General features: G+C 56.5%; 2 protein-coding genes across 9 annotated transcripts; one reads left to right on the plus strand and one right to left on the minus strand.

The window, feature by feature from the left end:
• Positions 1 to 96: 96 nt before the first annotated feature.
• On the plus strand, positions 97 to 6,400 carry SLC39A5 (solute carrier family 39 member 5). Of its 8 annotated transcripts, XM_046011311.1 has the most exons (13): positions 120 to 189; positions 303 to 372; positions 863 to 960; positions 1,263 to 1,617; positions 2,569 to 2,752; positions 3,772 to 3,934; positions 4,112 to 4,281; positions 4,483 to 4,623; positions 4,995 to 5,091; positions 5,167 to 5,337; positions 5,460 to 5,540; positions 5,677 to 5,867; positions 6,148 to 6,400. In XM_046011311.1, exons 4-13 carry the CDS (start codon positions 1,334 to 1,336, stop codon positions 6,289 to 6,291), a joined length of 1,626 nt encoding a protein of 541 aa, XP_045867267.1. In that variant the 5' UTR covers positions 120 to 189; positions 303 to 372; positions 863 to 960; positions 1,263 to 1,333; the 3' UTR covers positions 6,292 to 6,400. The 8 variants fall into 8 exon arrangements, with proteins under 8 accessions (XP_045867265.1, XP_045867270.1, XP_045867266.1 ...); XM_046011309.1 differs by lacking the exon at positions 303 to 372 and having other exon boundaries at positions 97 to 189; XM_046011310.1 differs by lacking the exon at positions 303 to 372 and having other exon boundaries at positions 112 to 189; positions 892 to 960.
• A 143-nt stretch (positions 6,401 to 6,543) lies between these two features.
• On the minus strand, positions 6,544 to 24,472 carry ANKRD52 (ankyrin repeat domain 52). The gene is made up of 28 exons (XM_046011308.1): positions 24,066 to 24,472; positions 23,658 to 23,741; positions 23,108 to 23,186; positions 22,835 to 22,905; positions 21,355 to 21,555; positions 20,725 to 20,812; positions 20,442 to 20,584; positions 19,931 to 20,143; positions 19,591 to 19,669; positions 19,170 to 19,284; positions 18,901 to 18,983; positions 18,674 to 18,791; positions 18,397 to 18,465; positions 18,074 to 18,214; positions 17,917 to 17,997; positions 16,175 to 16,286; positions 15,944 to 16,015; positions 15,442 to 15,643; positions 15,087 to 15,174; positions 14,893 to 15,010; positions 14,092 to 14,311; positions 13,801 to 13,888; positions 13,610 to 13,693; positions 13,352 to 13,497; positions 13,049 to 13,131; positions 12,758 to 12,840; positions 12,483 to 12,574; positions 6,544 to 12,030 (listed from the first exon to the last, which is right to left on the minus strand). Exons 1-28 carry the CDS (start codon positions 24,090 to 24,092, stop codon positions 11,780 to 11,782), a joined length of 3,231 nt encoding a protein of 1,076 aa, XP_045867264.1. The 5' UTR covers positions 24,093 to 24,472; the 3' UTR covers positions 6,544 to 11,779.
• Between the last annotated feature and the right edge of the window lie 973 nt (positions 24,473 to 25,445).

Raw genomic sequence — 25,445 nt, forward strand, 5'->3', positions numbered from 1 at the left:
GTGGGAGGAAGACAGGTTACAGGTAAGGAGGCCTAGGCAAAGCGGGCCTGCCCCTTTAAGGTAGTTCCCTCCCCTGCCCCCCCCCCCCCGCAGGTGACCCTTGCCCCCCTGCCTGCCTACCCCCCCACAGCTGGAACCAAGAAGGCTGTGTCCCCCTTCTTCTGGGCGTCCTTCCAGTCCTGCTGTCAGGTAACGCCAACCTCAACCCCCTAGGCAGTTGCCCTAATCAGACTGCTCCCCTGATCTTAAGCCGGGTTAGACATCTGAGGGGAGCCCAGTTATTTCTTCCCTCTTTCCACCAGAGCGTCCCCCTTCTTGATCACTGATTCCCAGAGCTCTGGCTCTTACTCTGCTGGGACAAGGAGTTGCTAAGTATGCTTTCTTCCCCACGCCCCTGGGTTGCCACTTATTTGCCTCTTTATCCCCTTACCAGCTGAGGAACACCCGGATCCCACTTTCCCAGGGAATGTGGGGGATGGGGTTGGAAATGAAGGAATCCCAGTACCAGATGTGATGTGGGGTGTGGTGAGAGGATATGCAGGGGGAAAAGCTGAAATGGTACCAAGTGGGTTAGTGGGGTGAATTATTTAGAAGAAAATGCCAGGCTCGGGTTTTTCTTAGCCATGTGGCTTTTCCAGGGGCAGAGGGTGGCCCCTCCCTACCCGGGGGCCCAGCCAAGACTGACCTTTGACCCCCACCCCAGAGACCAGTGAACCATTAACTCCTCTCTGACGTGAGCCTTCCCACACTGGCTCCTCCCCTCCCAGACTCCACCCCAAGGCAGGTGGGCTAGGAGTCGGGAGGGGGGTTGTCCATCCCAGCCTTCCATCTGACGTGGCCTCCATTCCACCTGACCGCCTAGGCTGAGCCCCACTCCCCTTCCCGACTCAGGAACGTCTTAGCGTCCACAGTAAGGCCTGCCCAGGACCAGAGGTGACAGCTCTTACACTGCTAACGAGGGTGAGGCCCTGTGATTTGAGGGGAGATGGAGAGGTGGGGCAGGATTGAGGGGTGGGGTTTTGGGGACAGGATGGGCGGTCAGCTCTGGATCAGGTGAAGGAGGCGCTCTGGGTCAAGGAAGGTGTTCTGGGAACTGGCAAATAAGAGGCTGCTCCAGAAGGAGGTAATGGGGAGGGAGAAATGAGGCTAGAATGGGGGCTGCAGCTAGGTTCTAGGCAGGGCTGTACAGGGAGTGAGGAATCCCCAGGCTTGAGCTAGACCAGCAGGGCAGAAGCCCAGGCCTTTCTTCCTCGTTCTTCCAGGTCACGGTCCTCAGGATGTTCCAAGGGGAATAGAAGCCCGAAGCAGAGCCTCTAGCCCATTCCCCCCAATAATGGGGCCCCCAAAGAGTCATCTGGTGGCTGGCCTGTGTGTGTGGGTGACCTTGGGCTGGGTAGGGGGCTCAGCCCCCAACCTGGGCCCTGCTGAGCAGGAGCAGAACCATTACCTGGCCCAGCTGTTCGGCCTGTATGGAGAGAACGGAACACTGACCTTGGGGGGCCTAGCACGGCTTCTCCACAGCCTGGGGCTAGGCCGAGTTCAGGCCCTTCGGCTGGGACACCATGGGCCTCCAGCTGGTCGGGCTGCACCCCCCGCTGGAGACAATTCCACGCACAGGTACTAACCCCTTCCCCCACCCCAAAATGCCACATCCCCCACTCTTCCCAGGGCTTCCATCAGTCTCCAGTTGCCTAGCTCTGGCTTCCTAAAATGAGATTCCTGGAATTACAAATTTTTCAAAATCTGACTCCCTGTATTCCTTCATGGCCCTCCTTGCCTCTACTGCCTTTTAATTCTCCCCTCTTCCAAATCCCTTGGTCCTTCAACTCCTTGCTCTTCGTCCCAGTGCTCAATGCCTCCAGGCTGACTTGGTTCCCAATCTGTAGCATTTTCAGATGTGAGGTGGGTTGCCCCCCACCTCACATCAATTTCTCTCACTCTCACGCCCCCATTCTTATTCTTAGACCCACCTATAAATCAACAATTCTCAGATCCTCCTAGAAATGACATTCCATGGTTTCTGGATCCCAGAAACTCCAGCTAGTGGCTGTACCCCCCTTTCCCCCTTAAGCACCCTAAGAGCCTCAAGAGGGAGTGTCTTTCTTTTTTTTTTTTAATTTTTAAAAGATTTTATTTGACAGAGAGAGAGATCATAAGCGGGCAGAGAGGCAAGCAGAGAGAGAGGGGGGAAGCAAGCTCCCCACTGAGCAGAGAGCCTGATGTGGGGCTCAATCCCAGGACCCTGAGATCATGACTTGAGCCAAAGGCAGAGGCTTAACCCACTGAGCCACCCAGGGACCTCTCTTTCTTCTTTTTTAAAGATTTATTTATTTATTTGAGAGACAGAGAACAGGGGAGAGGGGCAGAGAGAGTCCTAAGTAGACTCCACGCTGAGCTCAGAGCCCGACTAAGGGCTTGATTTCAGGGCTCGACTTCGTGACACTGAGATCATGACTTGAGCTGAAACCAAGAGTCCAACGCTTAACAAAGTACACCACCCAGGCACCCCTGAAGGGCAGTTTCCTAAAGAACATGAGCTAGTCTGACTTGTTATCTCATCCATTCCAGATCACAGGACCCTGAGCTGAGTGTGGATGTCTGGGCAGGGCTGCCTCTGGGTCCCTCGGGATGGGGTGACCCAGAGAAGCCAAAGGCCCCAGCATCCCCCCGTGGGCCAGCACCCTCGGGCCTGGACCTCTTTCACAGGCTTCTGCTGTTGGACCATTCACTGGCTGACCATCTGAATGAGGATGTAAGTCTGGTGATTTCTAGGTGCGGGGTAAGGACCATAGGCTTTAGATGGCCTAAAATGTTTAAAGAGTTGTTTTTAAAAAGATCTTATTTATTTATTAGAGAGAGAGAGTGCGTGCACAAGAGACAGAGAGAGAGCAGGAGCAGGGAGAGAGAGAGAAGCAGACTCACCGGTGAGCAAGGAACCCTACACAGGGCTTGATCTCAAGACCCTGGGATCATAACCCAAGCCAAAAGCAGACACTTAACAGACTGAGCCACCAGGTGCCCCTAAAGAGTAATTTAATACAGTTAGTTAAAAAAACAAACCAATCCAGGTGTGATCTTAGGGTATGTTATTCCAATAGTGAAATACAGTTCCTCTGGGCTCAGCACACATGAGTCCAAACCAAACTCTCCCAGACCTGGCTTAGGGACCACACTGGGCAAAGCAGAGGATCCAGAGAAACAGCCCAGGGTAGGATTTGGGGCTGGCTCTCTGGAGAGGAAACCTGCAGGGAAAGGAAGGCTGTCTTCAGCCAGAAAGTGAGCTTCTTTTACACACACCAGAGGGCAGTGAAAGCTAACTCTGAAGCGGGCCTGGTGAGGGTGAGCACCCTATCATAGGGGGCATTCAAGCCAAGGCTGGATGAACATGTGACAGGGCTGTTGCAAGGAAGGTTGGATGGCATTTTGAGTTCTTGCCCTCCTAAGATTCTGCAACAGAGGGCTCTAGGCGTCCAACTAAATCACCAAATCAATGAAGTCATCAGGGGCTTGGGAGGGAGGGAGATGGTGGCATTGTTTATTAGCACCCCATCTGTACTGAATTGAACATTTGCACTGGACTGGATATTCACTAATAGTTAACACATACTGATCATACAGAACTATCCCTAGTCCCTGATGCACCCGCCGGGGTGAGCGAAGGGGACCCTGGAGAGACCCAGGAGTTCATGCAATGGAAGGACAGACATTAAAGATCTGAGTCACCGTTCTCAGCGGTGCTCCAATGTATGACCTCCAACTCAACTCCCCTAGTGTCTGAATGGCTCCCAGCTGCTGGTCAATTTTGGCCTGAGCCCCGCTGCACCTCTGACCCCTCATCAGTTTGCTCTGCTGTGTCCAGCCCTGCTTTATCAGATCGACAGTCGTGTCTGCATCCAGGCCCCAACCCCAACTCCCCCAGGGGATCTTCTCTCTGGTTAGTGGGTGAGAGTGGGTGGCAGGGCTCCTCGAATCCTGGCACAGAGTGGGCCCTTAGCCAAGCAATGGGGTTCACTGGGGGTGCTGCCTCCCCTTGCAGGGTATCCCCGCCCCACCTTGCTTCCGAGGCCCACCCTCCACCCCTAGCCTAACTTCAGTCCCTGATTCTCCCCAGCCCTGGTTCATAGCGCCCTGGCAGTCCTGCTGCTCAGCCTCCCCGCCCCCCTCTCCCTGCTCCTGCTGCGGCTCCTGGGACCACGTCTGTTGCGGCCCCTGCTAGGCTTCCTGGGGGCCCTGGCCGTGGGCACACTTTGTGGGGACGCACTGCTCCACCTGCTGCCACATGTACGTGAAGCCCCCTCCGGGTACCCAAGGGCTTCCCTCCCCCTTCCTGTCAGCTCCCACGCTCCACTCCCCAGTCCCAGGCTGCAGCCCACAGCTGCCTTCTGATAGAAAGTGAATGAAAGCTTGCTGCCTCCCTCACACGAGGGGGATGTTGTAGGTGCACGGGCTTCTGGGGTCTGCCCTGACCCCCCTCTCTGGCAGGCACAAGGGGGGCAGCATGCTGGACCTAGCGGACGACCAGAGGAGCACCTGGGACCGGGACTGTCAGTACTTGGAGGTCTCTTCCTGCTCTTTGTGCTGGAAAACATACTAGGGCTTTTGCGGCGTCGAGGGCTCAGGCCAGTGAGTGATACTCTTCTCCTCCTTCCACCAAGCTCAGAATTCTGGCCAACACTAGCCAGGTGGGGCGCTGAGGGTGCTCCTGGCGCTCTGACGTTTGCCAGAGGGTGCAGGACCTGAAAGCTAATGGGGTGGGTTGGGGCCACTCAGCACAGACCCAGGATTTCTGGCCAAAGGGCCCCTCCTCTCCCAAGTTGAAGTCAACAAGAAACAGGGAGGTGCCAACCCCTAAAGAGAGGGGAAAGGCCAAAAAAAAACACCCCCAAGTGCTAGAGGTGAGCCCAGGTATCCTTTTCCCAGTGAGCAGCCTGGCCCCTCCTTAGCCCCCCGGCTCTGCTGCCTCCCCCACCAGGAGGGATACCCTCCCATTTCAGAGATGCTGCAGGCGAAAAAGAAAGGATCTCAGGGTACCGACCCTGGACCTGGAGGATGGCAGCGGGACAGCCCTTCAGCCCTTACAGGCAGCTCCAGGTAAGCAGAGAAAATGAAGAGCAGGCTCCTGGCTCTCACCTGCAGCCACCCGCACTGCCCTTGTCCTTCCTGCAGAGCCAGAAGCTCAGGGCCGCGGCGAGCAAGCCAGCCAGCCCCCACCAGCCCCAGTCCCCGCTGGGCACCAAGGCCACAGTCATGGGCACCAGGGTGGCGGTGGTGCCCACATCACGTGGATGGTCCTCCTGGGAGACGGTCTGCACAACCTCACTGATGGGCTGGCCATAGGTGCGAGGGGAGGGGAAGGAGGGAGGCAGAGCCCAGGAGAGGGCACCCAGGAACTAGGTGAGAGGAAGCCCAGTGGCTGTGCTGTTCCCCAGACTGACGACCTCCAATCCTGCCAATCCCAGGTGCCGCCTTCTCCGATGGCTTCTCCAGTGGTCTCAGCACCACCCTGGCCGTCTTCTGCCACGAGCTCCCCCACGAACTGGGTAGGAATGGCAGTGAAGTGGGGTGGGGTGGACTCCAGAAAGGAGAGGCCTCCGAGAGGGGGAAGCTGGGAGCCCGGCAGGTGACGAGGCTGAGGGGCAGCCCTGGCTTATTCCCGCACCACCCCTGTCCCCACAGGTGACTTCGCAATGCTGCTCCAGGCGGGCCTGTCCTTCCGGCGGCTGCTGCTGCTGAGCCTGGTGTCTGGAGCTCTGGGACTAGGGGGTGCAGCCCTGGGGGTGGGGCTCAGTTTGGGCCCTGTCCCCCTCACTCCCTGGGTGTTTGGGGTCACTGCTGGGGTCTTCCTCTATGTGGCCCTTGTGGACATGGTGAGAGGTGTGGGGCGGTGCAGAGAAAAGCAAGGGCAGCAGGGAGGTGGGTTTGGCGGGGTGGGGGGTACCGGTCCCTGGTCCCTCCACCTTCACCGTCCCCTACCCCTTTCCCCTCAGCCACCTGGAAGGGTGCTGGACCTCAGGTCCGGTGGAGCCTGAGAAACAAGGGCCTGGAGGAGTTTGGAGGGGCTGCCGGTACTTTCCGACACCTCCCTCTCCTGCTTGGGGGCAGAGGCAGAGACCAGGCCAGGATCCTGATGTTCTTCCTTTCTTTCAGCTACCAGCCCTGCTTCGACCTCCAGAGCCCCTCCCTACGCTCCATGTGCTACTGCAGGGGCTGGGGCTGCTGCTGGGGGGCGGCCTCATGGTCACCATAGCCCTGGTGGAGGAGCAGCTGCGGCCCCCGGTCTCTGATGGCTGATGGGGACCAGTGGAAAGGTTGCCCTTCCTTCCCCCCAACCACAGGAATGGAGGCGGGACACAGGGCCAGTAGGAGCAACAGGATTTTAATAAACAGAACCCATCCCAAAGCCATGACTACGACAGTTGTACTTGCACCAAAACAGCATAGAAAACCAGGATGTGGTGGGAGGAGGGCTCAAAGCAGGTGGGGGCGGGGCGAGAGGACAGGAGCAGGGCCTGGAGGGGACAGGGTGCGTCCATCTGCAGGGAGAGCATTGTGCTTTAGCCTGGGGGGAGGGGGAGGGGTGGGGCAAATGCACCGCAAGGTCCCCACTTTTTCCTGCTGCCCTCAGCACCCTGGGGATACAGGCATCTGGGCAGACCTGCCCTTTATTGCTGCCCACCAGCATTAAACACCCCCGACCCCAACACTAGCACCACAGGTGGATCTGGGACAGGGTACAAGGGCGGGAACGGGAAAATTGCTTTGAGAAAGATTCAACTAGAATCCAGTGAATTGTGCTCAGTTCTCTTTACTTCCTACAACCGAGTACATGGGTCACGGGGTGGAGGGGGTGACAGGACATAGAACATGCCCCTCGGTGCCCCCAACACACCCCTGCACACAGGATGGTGGTGTCTGCAGCATCACAGGTCATGCAGGGCACGGGGGAGGGGGGTTCACACACACAGAGACGCCCACGGCGGGTACCAGACAGAGAACACCCCTGAATATACACAGCTGTACACAGGGAACCCCCAGGTCCCCAACCCAACCCTCTCCCCTGTCTTGCCGTCCCCCAGGCCGGAGGAACTGTATTGCTTTGAGAGAGCCACCCTGGGGGCCGCTCTGCCAGGCACCCTCCCCTCCCCTCCCCTCCCCCCACCCCCATTTTGGCACATCTGCAAGACACGTGGCAGCGAGAGTAGGCACCCTCCCTCCCAGGCTTCTGTGGCTTGGAGTTGAGGAAGCGGGTAGGAGACTCTGTCCTCCATCTTGCCCCTAGCCCTTCCCAAACCCCTACCAAACCCACTCCAGCCGGAACCCACCCCCACCCCCCGAAACACACACATACAAAGCTGAGCTATCCAGGAATACAGGGGAACAAGGAGATTGTCTGGGACAGGAGTGGAGGCAGTCGGGGGAGAAAGGACTGGAAGCAGAGACCCCACCCTGGTGTGGGGATAAGACTGGCACAACAGCTACTTTAGTGCAATTGGAGAGGGTGCCCAGAGTGAGGGATGGAGATGGGAGGGGAAGGCTCTCCCAGTCTTCCCTGGGGGGCAAAGCCAGGCTCCCCAGGGAAAGGGCCTAGCAGGAGCGAGCGCGGGCCAAGGGCAGATGCTCTCGTCACCCGCCACCCTCTGCCCTCCCAAATGCAGTGACAGTGTCCCCCTCACACCTAAGTGGGCAACAGCAGCCTCGGAGTCAGTACCTTCAAGTAATTCATAGAACAGACCCTCCCCACCCCAGCTTCCTCCCATCTCTGGGATTTGGTCGCTTCTCTAGGGTTGGGTTGGGAGGAGGGAGTCCCCAAGTCAGGCCCTTCCCTCTCCACCTCCCTCTTCCCAGACCACTGGGCTTGGTCCTCAAAGATTCCTTGCCTCCGCCCTTGCCCGACCTGGGTCAAGGCCACGGAGGGCTGGAGCCACCACAATTAGAGGGGAAGGGGCTGCTTTGCTCCTTATCCCTCCTTCTTAAAAGGTAGGGTTCAAACTAGGCGGGATGGGGCCCCTATACTGGTTTGCCCCAGGAGGAGGGCTTCTGGGCTAGGGTCTGTAAGGCTATTTTCCTTTGCGGTGGGAAGGGAGGTGGGGATGAACACGGGATGTGGGGAGAGGGGGAGGAATGGCGGAGAGGGAAGGAGGAAGGGGCCTCCCTGCTGGAGTGCAGTCACTGGAGTCATTCAGACGAAGAAACAATCCTGTGCACAGAGATAGAGCAGGCCTGCTCCCAGCCCCTCCAGCCAGGCCCTGCCCTCAGCTCGCAGGGCCCCTTCCAAGACCCCAGCGGAGGCTTCCAGGGGTCTTGGAAGAAGCTGCAGAACCATTCACTCTGGCCCCATGCCCCCCACCCCGCCCCCAGCCTCTCCTCCCCTTCTAGGTTCGGGGAGTAAGAAGGTGCTCGGGTGGGCAGACAGCGGTGGAAACAGTATTGAGTTTTCCTTTGGTTACATATTGAAGGCAAAGGTGAGCTGGACTTACAGTCAAAACGGATAGGGATGAGGAAGGAAGAGGGGCCATGCTGGGGTTGGAGAGGGAGGTAGGCCCTCCTCAGCCCCTCCACCCCAAGAAACACATGTCTAAGTGGGGTGGCAGTCCCTCATCTCATCTCTCCCACCCCCCACAGCACCAAACAGAAGGAGAAGCCCCCTCCCCCAGGGGCTGCTCCCCACCCCAACCTGGGCTGTACATTCAGTGGTTTTCAGCAGTCCTATGGCTCAGGGGGCCACGGCGGGGGAGGTGGCCCGTCAGTCTCAGTTGGACAGTGGCAGTGACCCGGGTCTGTTGGCCCATCCTGGGACCCACAGTTTGTGCCATTTGTTTTTCTGAAGGATAGTACACAACCCTACCAAAGCCACCGCCCAATCAGAAACATCTCCCCAAAAATCAGAAACTAAAAACTGGCTCTTTTCAACTCGCCCTCTGATTCACAAGCCTGTTTCCCTGTCTCCTATGTAGCCCTCGCTCTGTCTCCTTTGCTGGGACCTGGGGCTGCTCCCAGGGTCCTCACTTAAAATAGGCCTTTTCTCAAAAGTGCTTATTACTTGAAGCAAGTGCTTTAGAGCTGCGGTGGGGAGAGGGGGAGGGAAGAGGGAGGGCAAAGGGAAGGAGGTGTTTCCTCCCCACCCTACCCCCTTAAGATTGGGGGGCATTCTGCCTGTTTTACTTCTCCACACCCGTTTAAGTCAAAGAGGTTTAAAAAAAAAATCTTAACATTAAAATAAATATGCAGTGGCCATGAGAATGGTCAAAACACTTCAAAAAACACTAGGGGCTGGGGAGCCCGGGGTGGGGTGTGGGATTTCCTTTGGCATAAGGAGAGGGGGCTGCTCGTCCTCCACGCCTCCTCACAGCCGCACGAGGAGGGGCAGAGGACTCCCCACGACCTGCCCCAGCACTGCTGACAGTGTGCTGAAGGGGCAGCGGGGGGGGAGGGGGGGGGGGGAGAGGAAGCAGCCAGAAATCTCATCTAGCAAAACAAGGGGGCTCCTGATAAATACTCAGATTCTTCCTGTCGTCGCCAAACATTGATAAAGGAGAACACGACTGATACCCCGAGAGTCTTCTCTGGAGGACCCATCTCTCTGCCCACCCCCTGCCCCCTCACCCCCCTATCACCTAATTCCCAGCACCAAAATGAGAGGGAGGGAGTGGAATGGGAAGATTTGAGGAGAGAGTTGAAGTTAGGGGCAAGCTTTGCAGAACCAGCAGGGTTGGGGGTGGGGGGCTGCAGCCCTTAAGAGAGGTCACATTGATTGTCGTATTGGGGAGGGCAGGGTGTGAAGGGGAGGTGGGCAAGAGGGGCGTCGCAAGGCCCTTTGGCTTTGAAAACAAAACTAAAAACTAAAAGCTGCATAATCCTTCTCACCAATAATGGTCATTTGGAAGCTTTGAAATGGTTTAGGAACTGAGGGTTGGGGGAAGCAAGACACAGAGAGAGGGAATAGAGACCATGACAAAAAGAATAAGGACTTGGACAAACACCCCAGGCTTCAGGGAACCAGCATGAGGTATGGTTAAGGGTATCTGTTAGGGAGGGAGGGGTCCCTGGGATGCCCCCCTCTCCCCTCAGCACCCCCTTGGCGAGGGCGGCAAGACTTGCAGGGGACACAACTGAAAAGTGGGTGAGGTTGTGAACAAAGCAAGCGTGGGTGGGGGAAGGAAACTGAGGGATCCCCCGGGCAGCGGTTGGGGGGAACCCTGTACTGTGTAAACGAAGCCTGTCCAGTTCTCAGGGGACAATACTGATGGCAGCCAAACTGGGCAAGGGTGCACTGTGGGAGTGGAGGGGGCATGACCTCTATTCAAGTTCTGTGTCTTGGCCCCTGGCTGAGGTATTGAGTGTGAGGAAGGGAACACTGGGCTGTGGGAGTGGGTCCAACTGTCCAGGAGGCTTAGCTGGGAGATGGATGGACAGGGCGTTGGAAGGGACCAGGGCCAAATTCAATGCTACATTTAGAGAGAAAACTGCCCCCTCCTCACTCCGGCCCAGTTTGGCTTTTGGGGTGCGACTTTTGGGAATCTACTCAGTGCGGCCCCTCGCTCAATCCCATCTCTCCCCGAGGCCGGGAGGGCAGGGACAAAGCCTCAGCGGGTATTTATCGCTCCCTAGATCAGAGCTTCATCCTCACACTGGAGGGGAAGCCGGTCCCGAGTCGCCACGGACCCTAGTCTGCCCTGCCCCTCCCACCATCTTTGGCTTCAGATCAGGAGTGACTGGGGTCGGTGGGTACTCTTGGACATAACGGAAGGTGGGGGCACAGAGGAACTATGGGGTTCGGGGGGGCACAGGAGGAAGAACACGGTCCTTCCCTCCCCACACATGCAAACACATGCCTGAAACACACAGGACATACTAGGGCTGTGGTTTTGAAATGGGCAGGAAATTAATTTGTTTCTTCCCCTAAAGGATAAAATGCTTACTTAAAAATTCATGACAAGCCTCAGTTAAGGGAGGGGGAGCCAGGGTGGGAATGGCCACAGGCTCTGCCCTCCCAAAAGAAGTGAAAAGAAAGAAGCAAGGTTAAAGTGCGTGGTTAGGGGGCCAGGCCAGCGAGGCAGGGAGTCAGGGAGGAGCAGGCTGTGGGGGCAGAGCCAGCCCTTGATTTGCATATGAGGAGCCAGGGGAGAGTGCAGGATTGGGGCCCAGGTACAGTAGTTGCTGCTTCAAGTGTTTTGCATTTGAACTTTAGGGGTGACAGGGTACAGAAGTGGGGGAAAAGCTCCAGGCCCCAGTGCTAAATACCCTCCCCCCTCATCCACTAGCTGCCCCTGAAGGGGGAGGGGGACACCCCCAGAGTGCTCACACAGTACCAGAAATTAAGGCTTCTCACTGCTGCGGGGGTGGAGGGGCCAGCCGAGCAGGGAGGCAGTGATGGGTATGGAAGAGGAGGAGGGATCTGCCTGGCAGTAGGGGCAGGGGGACCCAGAGAGGAGAGACAGAGAGAAGGGAAGGGGGAGTTGGCAGCAGAAAGGGGAAACTGAGAGATGGGGTAAAGGAGAGGGTAGCCAGGCATTTAGCAATCATTTGGGGACACTTGGCAGAAGGGGTTGCCCTGGGGGTGCCAAGGGCCTGGGGTGCTCCCTGTCGGTCCCAGACCCCTGCCAGGCCAGGATGGTGTGGCAAAGGGGTGAGCAGCTGCTCCCCAGTGCTTCTTCCCCCCGGTTCTGTACCCCCCACCCAGTCGTGTTCTCCTTTAAAGTGCCCTAAATGTATAGACTTTTTCTAAATAAATAGAATAAGATATCAAGCCACCGGCAGGGGGAGGGACACCGAAGGGGGGCTACTCCGAGTAGCAGCCGTCTAAGCCAATGGCGCCGTGCCGCTCCTGGCTGTAGGGGCAGGAGGCCCCGTGGGGCAGGGCGCCGCAGCCACCCACCGTCTTGGCTGCTGCGATGCCGCAGTTCTTGAGCAGGCTGAAGCTGAAAGGACTGACGGCGTCCTTGGGTGGGAAAGGCTTCATGGTGGAGAGGATCAAGGCCAGGCAGTCTGCCACATCTTTGTTGGGGGCGCAGGCCAGCGCTGGGGTGTGACCTGCAGAGCAGAGGGGGAGAATTGAGGCCTGGGGTCCTGCAGCCCCAGAGCCCCACCCATCTTCCCCCAGGCCCTGAGCTCTCCTGCTCTCATCTGTTGAGGGGAGCCAAGGCAGGCAAGCACCCAGAACCATCAGAATTCAAGGCCAAGAGGGCCGAGGGGGGCTAACAGGCAGACTGTCAAGGTGGGAGGTAAAGGGAAGAGCACAGGGGACACAAGGCTGGGAGGCTGAGATGTGTGGGAAGTCTTCCTGAGGACAGTGCTGGGTCTGCCTAGTTCTGTCAGACTGCCCTCAGAGACTCTAGTGTATCAGTATTGCGTCCCTGCTCTGAAGAGTTCCCCTGGGGGAAAAAAGACACACCAGTTTATAGGTTAAGGTTAAGAAGTCACCTCCTGAAGAATGTCCCTGACCCCAAACCTGGGAGAGGCGGGGGACTCGGGACCCCACCCACCTTCTTCATCCACAGCCAGCACTGTGGCCCCACGACTCAGCAGGGCCTGCACCACAGAAGCTAGACCGTTCCGGGCAGCAATGTGGAGTGGCCTTGGAAGAAAGGAAAAAGGAGCAAGAAATCAGTAGGGTACCATGCTGCCCTTCCTCATTCAGCCGGAGTATTCCGAGTGCTGAACAACTACCAGGAGTTCCAGAGAGCCCCTGGAAGGCAGGTGGCTCTTTCTTCACCCACCTGCCTCCCCCAGCCAGGAGCCCCCTTCCCCAGGCACTCACATCTGCAGCGCACTGTTGGTAGCATTGATAAGGCCAAGGTCTTGGGTTTCTGCCAGGATCATGAGGGCACATTTCTCATGGCCCTGAGGGAGAGGAATAGAGATGGAGTGGAAACAGGCAGGCTGCAGAGCGGGAGTTGGGTAGTGGGAGGACAAAGAGCTATGCAGGCTGGACAATCTTGATGGCCGTTCCAGTCTGCCCCCCAGGTGGGCAGACCCTCCCACTGCCCCCTGGCCCCTCATCAAGCCCTGCCCCTTAGACAGCCCTCGACATCCCCGATCCAGGCCATACCTTGCTACAAGCCAAGTGGAGGGCAGTGTTCTTGTTCTCATCCAGCACAGTAAGGTCTGCCTTCCCTCGATACAGCAGAAATTCTGCAAGAGAAAGGGGGGCAGAGGACTGACACCTTTCCTCCAGAGCAGGAGCCCTCCCAGCTCCTGGCCCTCCCATCTGCCTCCACTCTGCATGCCATCTGCAGAGAATGAACTACCCAGAGACATGCTTCCTGCTTCCTGAGCCATTCCACAGGCAGGCCTGCCCCATCTTGCAGAAACACAAGGAGAGATGCCCCTCCCACACACAGCCCCTACACACCCACAGCCGCGGTCTGGCCGTTCTCGGCCGCCGTCATGAGCGCGGTGCGGCCGGTGTGGTCAGTGGCGTTCACCTCGGCTTGATGCTGCAAGAGCATCCGGAGCCCAGATATGTTGTCCGCGAAGGCAGCGGCGTGAAGAGGGGTCCTGCGGGGGGGTGGGGGGGTGTCAGGGGAGAGAGGAAAGGGAAGGCTCGTTCGCCTGAGCAGAAAGAGGCCAGAGGCAATCGAGCATTTTCTCCAAGCCTTCCACCACTCACCGTCCTTTGGCATCTCGGCTGTTCACAATCTTGGCACCCAGAGCTCCCAGCAGCATCTCTGTGGTGCTGTCCTGGTTATTAATTCTGGGGGAGGAGGAAGGGTCAGCAGGAAGGACAAGGAAAATGGAATGCTTGTCCTATGCCCCGGTCCCAGATCCCCGAGCAGGGTGGAGGTGCAGGAAAGGACTTACACTGCACAGTGCAAAGGAGTGAAGGGGTTTCCCTCCAGGTATGAAAACGGGCTGTGTTCAAGTAACAACTCCAGACAATCTTCATGTCCTGAGCAGGAGAAAGGAAGAGCAGTGGCGGGTGGAGAGGGACGAAGACCACCTCTGTCCGGTGCCATCTTAGGACACCCCACTTTAAGATGCAGTTTAACCTGGGTCCCTCCCTCAACTCCACAGGGCCTCGGTCTCTGTTCTGCTCTGCCCTCCCCCACGCTGCACCCCGACTCCCGCACCCGCCAAGGCCACAGCCCGCACCAGTGTAGGAGGCCCAGTGCATGGGCGAGTATCCACTGTAATCCACTCCAGCATCCAGGGGGTCTGTGGAAAGGGCAGCCTGCAGCAGCGTCCGCAGCACGGCAGTGTGGCCACAGGCTGAGGCCAGGTGAATGGGGGTGCGGCCCTTGAAGTCTCGGCACAGCACAAACGCGTCGTGGTCCAGCAGGGCAGCCAGGCAGTCCTCACAGCCAGTCACTGCCTGTGGGCGAGGTAACAGCGTGAGGGAGGGCGCAGCGCCACCCCCTGCCTCACAGCCAGTCGCCAGAGCTCTCCCGGGAATGAGAACCACTTCCAGGGCGCCATCGTTGTCTTTGTGCCAACTCTAAATGTTAGGTGTCAGCATCTCCTGCCTCCCTCCTCTCTATGCCAACAGACAAGCAGAATGGCAAGAGTTAATTCTGGCACTCTGGAGTAGGGAACAAATGGCAGTGTTGGAGGATGAAGGGATTGAAGCATCCCCTGGGTTGAGGAGGAGACAGCTTTAGGCCAACTGATGGTGGAGAAGGCCTGAGATGGTGGCATCATTAGCCAGGGGCCCAGGACCAGGGTTGGGGTTCCTGGGACAGGGACTAGGTAGCGAGCATGTGGCTGTATGAGATTACAAAGCAAGGAATCGGGGAGACCCGCTACAGATGTCAGGTACTCCTCCAGGCCCAATTATGACCCTGGGCACAAAATACTGGCCCACCTGCTAGACAGTCTGCTGTCCTACTGCTGATGGGTCCTGTGTTCCCAAGTCCAGGCCTGTCAGTGAGCAGCCCCACCCAGGAGGTCACTCACCCCACGGTGGAGGGCGGTGCGGCCCCGGAGGTCAGCAGCATCAGCCGTGGATCCTTTCTCTAGCAGCAGATGGACACAATCCACATGGCCATTCATGATGGCCAGCATCAGTGGGGTTCTACAGAGGGGGCAGGAGAAAGGTGAAGGCCTGCAGGGACACGAAAAGCTGCACCTTGCCCCCGGCCCACACTCACTGTCCATAGGCATCCATGACATCTGTGATGTCAGCTCGTTCCCCACTGTCGATCAGCAAGTGCAGGGAGTCAGTATGGCCAGAGGCAGCTAGGAGAAAAGGGTCTGGGTAAAGGCACGGTCAAGGGGAAGGAGGCAGCCAGGTCAAGCAGGAAGGACTCAAGGGTGGAGATTAAGGGAAGACCTAGGGAGGCAGGCCAAAGTCTAAGGGGACAGGAAGCCACGAATCAGAACTTGAAGTTTCCATTCTCCTTGCCCTGCTCCACTCCCAACCCTAAGCCCGTTCAGGAAGGGTCTGGGACCCATCTCCATGCCCGGGGCAGCAAGGGGAGGGAAGCGCCTGAAGGGCGTCCTCACCAGCAGCATGCAGGGGCGTCCACTTGCGTCTGCGCTCCCTGACGAGTGCGGAGGCGCCATGGGCCGTAAGTACCTCCACACACTCAGTGGAGCCCCGCTCGGTGGCCAGGAAGAGCGCGGTCCGGCCTTTGTGGTCCCTTACATCCAGATTCACCAGCGTCTCGGCCAGTGTCTTCAGGGCTTCACAGTGACCGTTGTAGGCCTGGGTGGGGTGGGGGGGGTTGCAAGTAACTGATGGATACAGCTCGGGACGCTGTCCCCACTCTGCTCCTAGGCCCCATGGGGAAACTCCAAGCAGCAGTCCCCCCCCCCGCCCCCCGAGCTTCTCGGGCCCCTCAGACTCTTGACTTGCACCACACCCAGCCCTTCCCAGACCACTTCCTGCTTGCCACATCCCCACAAGAAGGCAGAAGCTAGGACAGATTCCCAAGTGCTCATGCCTGTGTGTGGGTCTGGGGCAGGGGGCGACAAGGAAGGCAGGGGGAAAGGACTGTGGACTCACAGCTAAGTGCAAAGGACTGACTGGAATGGTGCTCTCCACATCCTCCAGGCAGTTAAAGGACATTTCTAAGAGCTGCAATGGGCAGGAAAGTAGGGGCTGAGGTTCTTGAATTTCTAAGATGTTATCCCTCCATCCCCACAGACATCCCTGAAGCCCCTGGCGCTAGAGACCACATCTGAGTCAACCACCCCTCAGTTTCAGAATCCACAAACACAAAGGTCCCGCACGTACCAGTTCGAGGTTCTGTCTGTTGCCGTAGGCGGCTGCATAGTGCACAGCTGTGTAGCCCTGCCTGTCCCGCAGGGAGGGGTCTGCACCGTTATCCAATAAGAACTCCAGACAGCTGGGGGACAGGGGTATACTGTGAGGCAGGCACAGGCCCAGCAGGGGAGGGCCCAGTTGTGCAAAGTGCAGAGGAGAGGGGCAAGGGAGCCCCTCCAGGCCCAGCTGCGTAACACCTGTCCTCTGCTCCATGGAGGCCAACTCCTGTCCATTCAACCCTGGCTCCAGACCCGCCACCTCCTTCACATCAGCCCTACTCTGGCTTCGGTGCCTTCCTTTATCCTTGGAACGCTCTCCTGGAGAACCTAGAGCATAGTTATTAGTTACCAACACTTTCCACCCACCTCTACGCACGCTGACCTCCTGTCTGGAATGCCTTCTCCTTCTAACCTCTCTGAAGAAGTCCTACTCATCCAAAGCTTGCTCCCAGCCTCCTCCCCTCTGTGAGGCCTTCCCCAACCTTCCCAGTGAGGTGCCTCTCCCTCTGTGCTCCCTTGGCACCCTTCTTAGAGGGTAGCTTAGAAGCGCTAGCAGCAATAATAATAATCAGCACTTACTACATGTCAAGCACTGTTCTAAGCACTTCAAGTATATGAAATCGCTTAGCCTGCATCATGATCTCATGATCTGATTCTTATTCCTACCATGGTTAAGGAAATTGAGGCACAGAGAAGTTAAGTTGTCAAAAGTCACACAGTTGAGTTTCTTGGATTGTAGTATCCTTCTTTAAAGAAAAACAACCCTTTCATTTCAGAACACTCTTAGATTTACAGAAAGACTGTGAAGATAGTCTAGAGTTTCCACATGCCCTGCACTATTCTCCCTATTGTTAATATCTAACATTAGAATATGTAAATGCCCTTTCATTTTTATTTCCCAACAGCTTATTCATTTTCTTTTATTTATTTATTTTTTTTAAAAAATATTTTATTTATTTATTGGTCAGAGAGAGAGAGTGAGCACAGGCAGACAGAGTGGCAGGCAGAGGCAGAGGGAGAAGCAGGCTCCCCGCCGAGCAGAGAGCCCGATGCGGGACTCGATCCCTGGACGCTGGGATCATGACCTGAGCCGAAGGCAGCTGCTTAACCAGCTACCCAGGCGTCCCAGCTTATTCATTTTCAAAGGACAGAAATTTGAGGGGTTTTTGTTGTTGTTGTTGTTGTTGTTTTGGGTTTTTTGGGGGGAGTAAGATGTGGGGAGGAGCAGTGGGAGAGGGAGAGAGAGATTCTCAAGCAGGCTCCAAGCCCAGCACGGAGTCCGACGGGCTCAATCTCATAACCTTGAGATCCTGACCTGAGCCAAAATCAAGAGTTGGATGCTTAACTGACTGAACCACCCAGGCACCCCAAGAGTAATTCATCTTTTATCCTTGTATCTATCACGGTACTTAGTACCTAGTAAATAAATCCTCAATTCTTATGGAATAGACAAGTGATTTGGTGTGTTTAGCTCATCTGATTCTCTTAGGAAGACCATCAATTCCCTGAGGGGAGGAACTAGGTCTCCTACTTTGGTTTGTACCCACAATACTTAGTCTAGGACTGGCCTCAGAGCGCACCCAACGTACTGCAGGCGGGCCAGCTGCTAGCAGTGGAAGTGAGGTGGCAGGATCCGGAGTGGGTGGGAGTGTGGCAGGGCCAGACCTGATGCCGCTGGGACAGCACATCCAGGGGCTCTGCTCAGCTACTCACAAGAAGGCCTCCTTCCTGCGGGACTCCTTCAGTGGCTCATCCTCTTCAGCATCGTGGCTGGAAGATGAGTGAGGTTCCGCTCTGGGGTACAGACAGTGAAGTCAGGGGAGGCTCAGGGAGGCGAGTGGGGCTGAGAAGGCCAAAGTGGGACTCTCACCTCCGGTAGGTGTCAGAGGCAGCGGCGTAGTGGAGCGGAGAGCAGCCTTTACAGTCGGCCTCATTGACGCCCGCGCCAGCCGTCACCAGCGTGACTGCACACTGGTAGCTGCCGTTGGCGGCTGCATAGTGCAGTGGGGTCCTGTGGAGAAAGCAAGGAGGGTGGGTGAAAGAGCCAAGGGCAGACCCAAAGGCAACCAGAGGAGCAGCCTGGAGCTGCTCTGTAGTACTCTCCCCACTTAGTCTCCAAGCCCCGACCACTCCCTCCATCGTCCGTCTCTCTTAGCTGACATTCCCCACATCTACTGCTGCATATCGACACACCTTCCAAATTTGTCTCTCCTCCTCAAGTCAGCTCCACTGCTCAACAGCAAATTAAGACATTCAACGTTCCTAAAAGGAAAGAGGATGAGGGTTAAGAGAGCGAGAGGCTCAGAGAGAAGCCACAGGCACAAGGAGAGGCTGAGGAAGGATGGCGCTGTAGACAGTCCTTTCTGCTGTGACTGCTCACACTGTGACAGGGGGAGACATCTGGGCAGCAGAGTAGGGCCCACACCCTTGCCCAGATCTCAGTGCCGGGGAGAGACAGAAGAAAACTCACCCTCCAGAAGCAGCAGCATGAAGACAGGTGCGGCCAAGGTTGTCAGGCGTATTGATGTCAAACCCAGCTGAAAGCACGTGCTCATTGCTGAGTGAAGATACAATGCTATACAGCTGACCTGCAGGGCCAGAACAGCCACGGATCCCATCTGAGGGCCCTGACCAGAGCAGGGAGAGGTCTGCACCCACCTATACACCTGCCCAACCCCCCAACCAGTCAGCACATACCTGAGGAAAGAAGCTTACGACAACAGTCAGAGAATCCAAAGAGAACAGCTAAGTGCAGAGGGAACATGTCGTGAATGCCGCGCCTGGGGAGAAGTTGAGGGACTCGGTCCTTAGGTCCAGGAGAGACTGGTTATAGACCTCCTTTCTGTGGGCCCCCTCCCACTAGCCCAGGAGACGGTGGGGTTCGGCAAGCTTCCTTTTGGCAAGCTTCTTTCTGCCTCCACGTTTGACGTGAGAAGCCTGTACAGATCCGAAGGACCCCAACTCACCGGGCGGTATCCGCGCCATTGGTCATGAGGGTGCTGATGAGCAGCTCGTGTCCATAGCGAGCAGCCACATGCAGTGGCGTGTTCCCAAATTTGTCGGCACAATCAATCTCACTGCCTGAGAGGGGAAGTGCACAAACTCAGGCCGACCTTAGGCTCCAGACTCCTCACGCTACCTAGCTACCATGTGAGTGCTTGGTTCATGCCATGTCCCAGGCCAAGCCTTCCACAGGTGTTAGTTTGTTTCTAAGCCTTAGGGGCAGGAAGACCAGGGCCATTTCCACAGGTGCCTTGCTCAGAGCTCCAGGTGCTCATCCTGGCTGGAAGGGGGTGTGGGAGGTGGAATGAGGAAACAAAGGGGTTTCTAAGGATGAGTTCTCTGGGGAAGTGGAAGAAGAGAGCACAAAGTCTCTCAAGTTCATACCATTCTGGATGAGGATCTGGGAGCGGGTGAAACGACCATGGATGGCAGCCATGTGCAGAGGACTTTTCCCTTCCTTGCTCTGTAAAAATATGGCAATTTTTTTGTTTTCAGCACAAGGCACTGAGAAGGCCCTATTCCCCCTTCAAAAGGACACATCTCTGAGGATGGACTAGTCTTGCAGACATCTGCTCAGCCCATACTCTCCTGGCAAGGTCTGATCAGCCTAGGAGGCAAGTGATGATTCCCCAGAGTTATCCAGAGGGGAAGATAAGGACCCCCAGAGCCAGATTCCTTTCCCAGCACTCCCAGAGCCAAGCTGTGGCGTCATCCCTTCAGGCACCTGGTAGTTGACATCAGCCCCGTTATTGACCAACAACTCCAAGCAGAGAGCGCCATTGGTGGAGACTGCAGCCACGTGCAGTGGCGTGAAGCCCTTGTCATTCGGCTGGTTGACATTGGCTCCTGCATTCACTAGCTCAATGGCCACAGCATCCTGGCCCAGGTAGCAGGCGATGTGCAAAGCTGTGTTTCCAAAAGCGTTGGGCTCGTCGATCTGGATTTCCAAGGGTGCAAATAAGGGCACAGGGAAGTATCAGTTTAAATAAAATGGAAGCCAGCACAGATAGCCTAGAGAACCCCAGAATTCCAACAACCGCCCAAGACACCTCAGGGTCCTGACTCAATAGACCAAGCCTATTTCTTCCAGCAAGCGCTATTCACTGCGTTTCACTGTTTCCTGCCAACCTCCCCCAACCGCTCCAACAATCCCAGCACCTTACGTCTCTACACACAGACTCCAACGCCCAACTCCCTGCCCTTAGCACCCAGCCTCCCGGGCTCATCACCCTGACCTCAGCCCCCATCCGGAGCAGGTACTTCACCACTTCAATCTGGCCGCTGGCCGCTGCTGTGTGGAGCAGCCCATAGCCCTTGCGGTCCTTGCAGCCGAGGTCCGCTCCCCGTGCCACCAGCAGTTTCAGGACCTCCAAATGCCCTAGGAGAAAGAGGAGGCTCTCAAGGGTGTGGAGGGTGAACTAAGACCCCAAGTGCCTCTCTCCAAAGGCTGCAATCCCCATCCCTGCCTCAGAAATCCTAAATGTCAATTTCCTCCTCTTTCCATGAACCCTTTCTCACCCAGAAAAGCTGCCCAGTGCAGAGGCTGCCGCTCCTTTTTGTCACAGACATTCAGGCTGGCTCCCTTGTTCAGGAGCAGGTTCACCGTCTGTATCAGGATATGAAAGACACCTGTTCAGAGCCAGGTTCATGCTTTCAGTGTACCTAAGGGCAGAAGCCTCAGTTCCTGAAAAGGCTGAGGCAGCCAAATGTCTTTGTTCTTGAACAGAACAATCTGGAGAACTAAAGGGAACAGAGGAAGCAGATGCTAAGAAGGAGATCCCATACAGATTTGGAAGTTTGAGGGAAATTTGAGGGAGTCTCTTCCTATGATCTGCCGGTTCTTAACTTCTTTTGAAAAATCTTCTAAAACGTTTTGAAAAACAGGGACACTCACTTCAGAAACAGGCAGGTATATAAACATTTTCCATCCACCTTTAGAGAGTTTACCTTGGACTTAAGTCCTAGTCAAGAATTTCAATCTAACCCAACCATTCATTTGGTGCTCGAGCCCAAGTGTCTATCCAGGCTGCTGTTCCCCAGACCTGATGGCCCAGAAGCAGAGGAAGGTAAGTGGGGTGGGAAGAGAAGGGAAGGGTCGGGACAGGATGGGACGGGGCTCAGCTGGGTATGGATTGGAGCAGTCCTTACCTCCAGATGCCCACTATGCACTGCATGGTGCAGGGCACTGCGCCCACTCCTGTCGGCCACATTGAGGCTACTCAACAGGGGTGCCAGAGCCTCAGCACATTTCGTGGCCCGGTTGGCAGCAGCCACATGCAGTGGTGTTTGCCACAGCTTGTCCCGGGCATTCACATCTGCTGAATGTGCCAGCAGCAGTCCCAGCACCTTCTGTAAAGGAGCAGGGATAGGAGAGAAAAGAGAGGGGAAGTAGGAAGTAAAACAAATGGAGGGAAGAACAGATCAGCATGGCACATGTGGCCCCGTGGAATCCCCCCATAGCCCCCATCCCCCAGCACAGAGTCTCTTCTCATTTTTCCAACATACGTAGCCTCTCAACGTCTACTTCCCATCTTCTGGATTTTTTTTTTTTTTAAGATTTTATTTATTCATTTGACAGAGATCACAAGTAGGCGGAGAGGCAGGCAGAGAGAGAGGGGAGGAAGCAGGCTCCCAGAAGAGCAGAGAGCCAGATGCGGGGCTCGATCCCAGGATCCTGGGATCATGACCTGAGCCGAAGGCAGAGGCTTTAACCCACTGAGACACCCAGGCGCCCCCCATCTTCTGGATCTTCTGAAAGTTTGAAATCGTCCCAACCTTGCTGAAGTCCCCTCCTCTTCCTCAAGCCACCTGGTATCACTCCCTAACCCAGACCCTGAAAATCTTCACCCACACATATAGCTACAGCCAAGCAAATCCACATATATAGAGAATCCCAATCCTTCATTACTTTTCACTAGAAAAAATACACACTCCTACTACCTTGCCCCAAATACCCTCCCTCAGTCCTTCCGCAGGCACCAAAATCATTTCCGTTACCTCAGTAGGCAAACAGATGCTGATTCCTCTCTAAAATTCAGCCTAAAGGGTCCCTCCTAATCACAACCCACTGCATTCCCATTGGTCCCCCATTCACACTGGTCTTAGTCTCTCCCCTGGTGTTTGGAACAACGGAACTGATCATGGAACCAAGGGAGAGGTCTCCTTACCCCCTCCCTCCCACCCCACCCTTTCTCTTCAGGGTTGCTGGACCCAACTGATGAGGCACGTTTGACCTCTGTGCTGTCAACTTTCAGGCTGCTTGAGGGGCAGGGATGCAACAGATCACTACCCTCAATCCCTCCATCACAAGGTAAGAAATCTCAGTGCCCAGAGGGGGATCAGACTCCAAGGTGGCCCCCCAGGGAAGGATGAGTCACTCAGGCCTGGCAGCAGGGCCCCCTGCAGTCTGCCAGCCCAGTGTTAAGCTCTCCCCTGACGTCACATCAGCTGGCAACACTCAGCACCCCCTTACCAGCCAGTTCTAGGGGTAGGAAGGAGGGGCCAAGGTCTAGTCTCCTGACCTAGGGGTAGACCAGTTTGTAAGCAGACAGCTGAGGCTCGCCGATCCTTAACTTCTACCTTTAACCAACTCATCCTCTCTGGGTGAAAGGGCAGAAGAGGCCAATACCTCATTTCGGGAAGCAGCAGCACGATGAAGAGGGGTCAGCCACAGTGTGTCCTTAGCATTGACATTAGCACCTGTGGGGATATAATTTCCTCTTTTGGTGGGAAGTGGACAGCAAGTAGGGAAGGAAGCCAGTAATCAGGCCAAGGAATATGGATAGAGATGAAGCCTCTCCCAGAACAAGTACCAGAGAACAATTATTGGATATGGGGGGAGGGGGGCTCTTCCCTCAGGTCCCCTCCCTAGGTGCCACACCTTCCAGCTCCCCACTTTCACCTGACATCAGTAGCAACTGGAGGATGGGGACATCGCCTACGTAGGCAGCAGCATGCAATGGGGTACGCCTCTCTTGGTCCTGGGAAGGCAGAAAAGAGCAGCAGCTGTGCAGGAGAGTAAACTATCAAGGACCCCAACCCAAGTCTTAGAGCTCCAGGCCTTTCCCCACCTCTTCCCATAGGTTCTGCAGGCTCCTAAATCCCTATCCTAGGTCAAAACAAGCACCTAGGGAGGGTGGAGTCAGGGAGTCAGGGGGTTAGGGCCAAGGGGCTGTGAGGCAGTCTCCTTCTTCCAGGAGGGGTGGGGGCGCTGCAGATACTGATGGTTCAGAAGAGAACACCGTTTCTGGGCATCCTCAGCTCCACTGGTCTATGCTTCAAGCCTGACCTGCTCTCCATCTCCAAATGTAGAGCAGGCGCCCATCCCTGGGTAGAAAGAGCTGCGGCCTCTTCCGAGCCAAGGAGCCATGGAGCCGCCCCACTGGTTGGGAGGGGTCCAGAACATCAGGGCCCAGATTACTGGCTCCCCATCCTCCCTGATCCCAACTCACCAGTACATTGATGTTCTCTTTCTGCGAGAGGAGGGAACGCACTTCCTCCACATCTCGGCTAAAGATGGCCTGGACCAGGGGCGGCTGCAGGAAGAACCGGCGTTCAGAGAAAGCGGGCCGGAACGGAACCAGCGGTGGGGGGCGGGGGAGGACACCTGGTTTGATGAGGGGCGTTGCTGGAGGGGCTCCGCTCTGGGGTCCTGGCTGCAGAGGACACTCCCGCGGCATGTTGGCCGGTCGCCAGGCCCCCAAGGACACCGGCTCGGTTGAGGGGAGCACGGCGTGGGGCGGGGCGGGAGGAGCGGGAGCCCCGGGCTCGGGCCCAGCCTAGGCCGCACATCCCCGGGCTCGCGTGGCGGCGGCGCCGGACCCTGGAAGGAGAAAGCGGGCAAGAACAGGAGGGCTGACCTGGTCCGTGATGCTGAGGATCCCCATGGCCCGGCCCGGGCTCCGTCCGCATCGAGCTCCCCGCGGCGGCGGCGGCGGCTCCACCGGGGACACGGGGCGGCCCAGGCGGCGGCTGCGGCGGCGGCTGCGGGGAGAGCGCGGCCCCGCCTACCGGGGGGCGGGCGAGCGGGAGCCCGCAGCGCTCCCTGGCGGCCGTCCTGGGCCGGGCCGCGGGGCGCTAGCCGCGCAGGCGGCCCCCGGCCTGGCGCCCTCCGCCCTGCCCTGGCGCCCGGAACTGCCCCGGCGCCCCCCACCTCGCGCGCTGGTTCCCCGTCTCCCCAAGCCGGCTGCGCCGTGCTCTCTGCTCCAGTCTGGAGGCTCGGCGGGTTTCTCACAAGACCCAAGCGACAACGCGGGCTTTGGCTGCGCGGGGCTCCCCACCACCCAGCCCACCGCAATGCCTCCGCCGGAGCTAATTCCTCCCGTCTGCGATTACATACCCCCAAATCCGCCACACACTTGGGGAAACAGGGACGTGGAGACCCGGGGGTTGTATATGGCAGTAGCCCCAGAGAGAAGGAAGGCGTGTATCTCCACTGGCGGTGACATGAGTTGGGTAGACAGGAAATAGCGAAAGTGCTCAAACTGCTGAGAGAAATCCCAAAAAGGACTCTCCAGCTGCAGAAAATCCCCACAGAGGCTGGGACAGCTGGCCTCTGAAGAAGGCCTCCAAGGCCGACAGAAGGGGCCCTTCCCGAATTCCTAATTACTTCTTGGCCAGGTTAAGGTGGTAGGATGGCTACACTTTAAGAGGCTCAATGGCTTCTCCCCAGAAAAGGGTGGGGTGCTTTCCCTCCTCCGTTGGCTAGGCCAGAGAGCAGCCAATCAGGCAAGATCTAGATGGAGGTCATCCCAGCCCAGAAAAGGAAGAGGGAAGAAAATTGGATGTTGAAAAATTGCTGGAGTTTATAAAAGGTGATCCAGGGTCCTTAAGAGCTCAGCAACTCACTATGAATGTTCTAAGAGGGAACACATTTAGGAAGAAGTGTAGCAAGTTGGCCCCCTATCAAGGCATAGAAATAATAAAAGCTCTTCTTTGCTCTCTAACAATCTATGCCCTTCATTGCCTTTGGTATCTTGATTCCCACCAGAAAGATACACAAAACACTGATACCTGTGATTTTTTCCTGGAGAGAGAAACTAGGGAACAGGGAATGAGGAATGAGAGGGCAAAATACCCATCACTACATATCTTTAATAATTTTTGAACTTTTACCATATTGAAAATAAAATTTACAATATTACTCAAAACTTAACCTTTTCCCAGGAGTCTTCCCTGGTTAATGGGTTCTTTTCCTTTTCTTAGGCATCCTTAGCCCTTAAATATTTGGTTTACACTAT

This window comes from Meles meles, chromosome 7, assembly GCF_922984935.1.
Source record: "Meles meles chromosome 7, mMelMel3.1 paternal haplotype, whole genome shotgun sequence".
Lineage (NCBI taxonomy): Eukaryota > Metazoa > Chordata > Mammalia > Carnivora > Mustelidae > Meles > Meles meles.

Coding starts and splice junctions, on each gene's coding strand:
- SLC39A5 (XM_046011309.1), top strand. CDS start 1,334: ATGGGGCCCCCAAAGAGTCATCTGGTGGCTGGCCTGTGTGTGTGGGTG. Junction 2,753..3,771: donor CTGACCATCTGAATGAGGAT/GTAAGTCTGGTG, acceptor CAACTCCCCTAG/TGTCTGAATGGCTCCCAGCT. Junction 3,935..4,111: donor CCCAGGGGATCTTCTCTCTG/GTTAGTGGGTGA, acceptor GATTCTCCCCAG/CCCTGGTTCATAGCGCCCTG.
- ANKRD52 (XM_046011308.1), bottom strand. CDS start 24,092: ATGGGGATCCTCAGCATCACGGACCAG. Junction 23,187..23,657: donor AAGAGAACATCAATGTACTG/GTGAGTTGGGAT, acceptor CTGCCTTCCCAG/GACCAAGAGAGGCGTACCCC. Junction 21,556..22,834: donor CTGCTGCTTCCCGAAATGAG/GTATTGGCCTCT, acceptor GCTCCTTTACAG/AAGGTGCTGGGACTGCTGCT.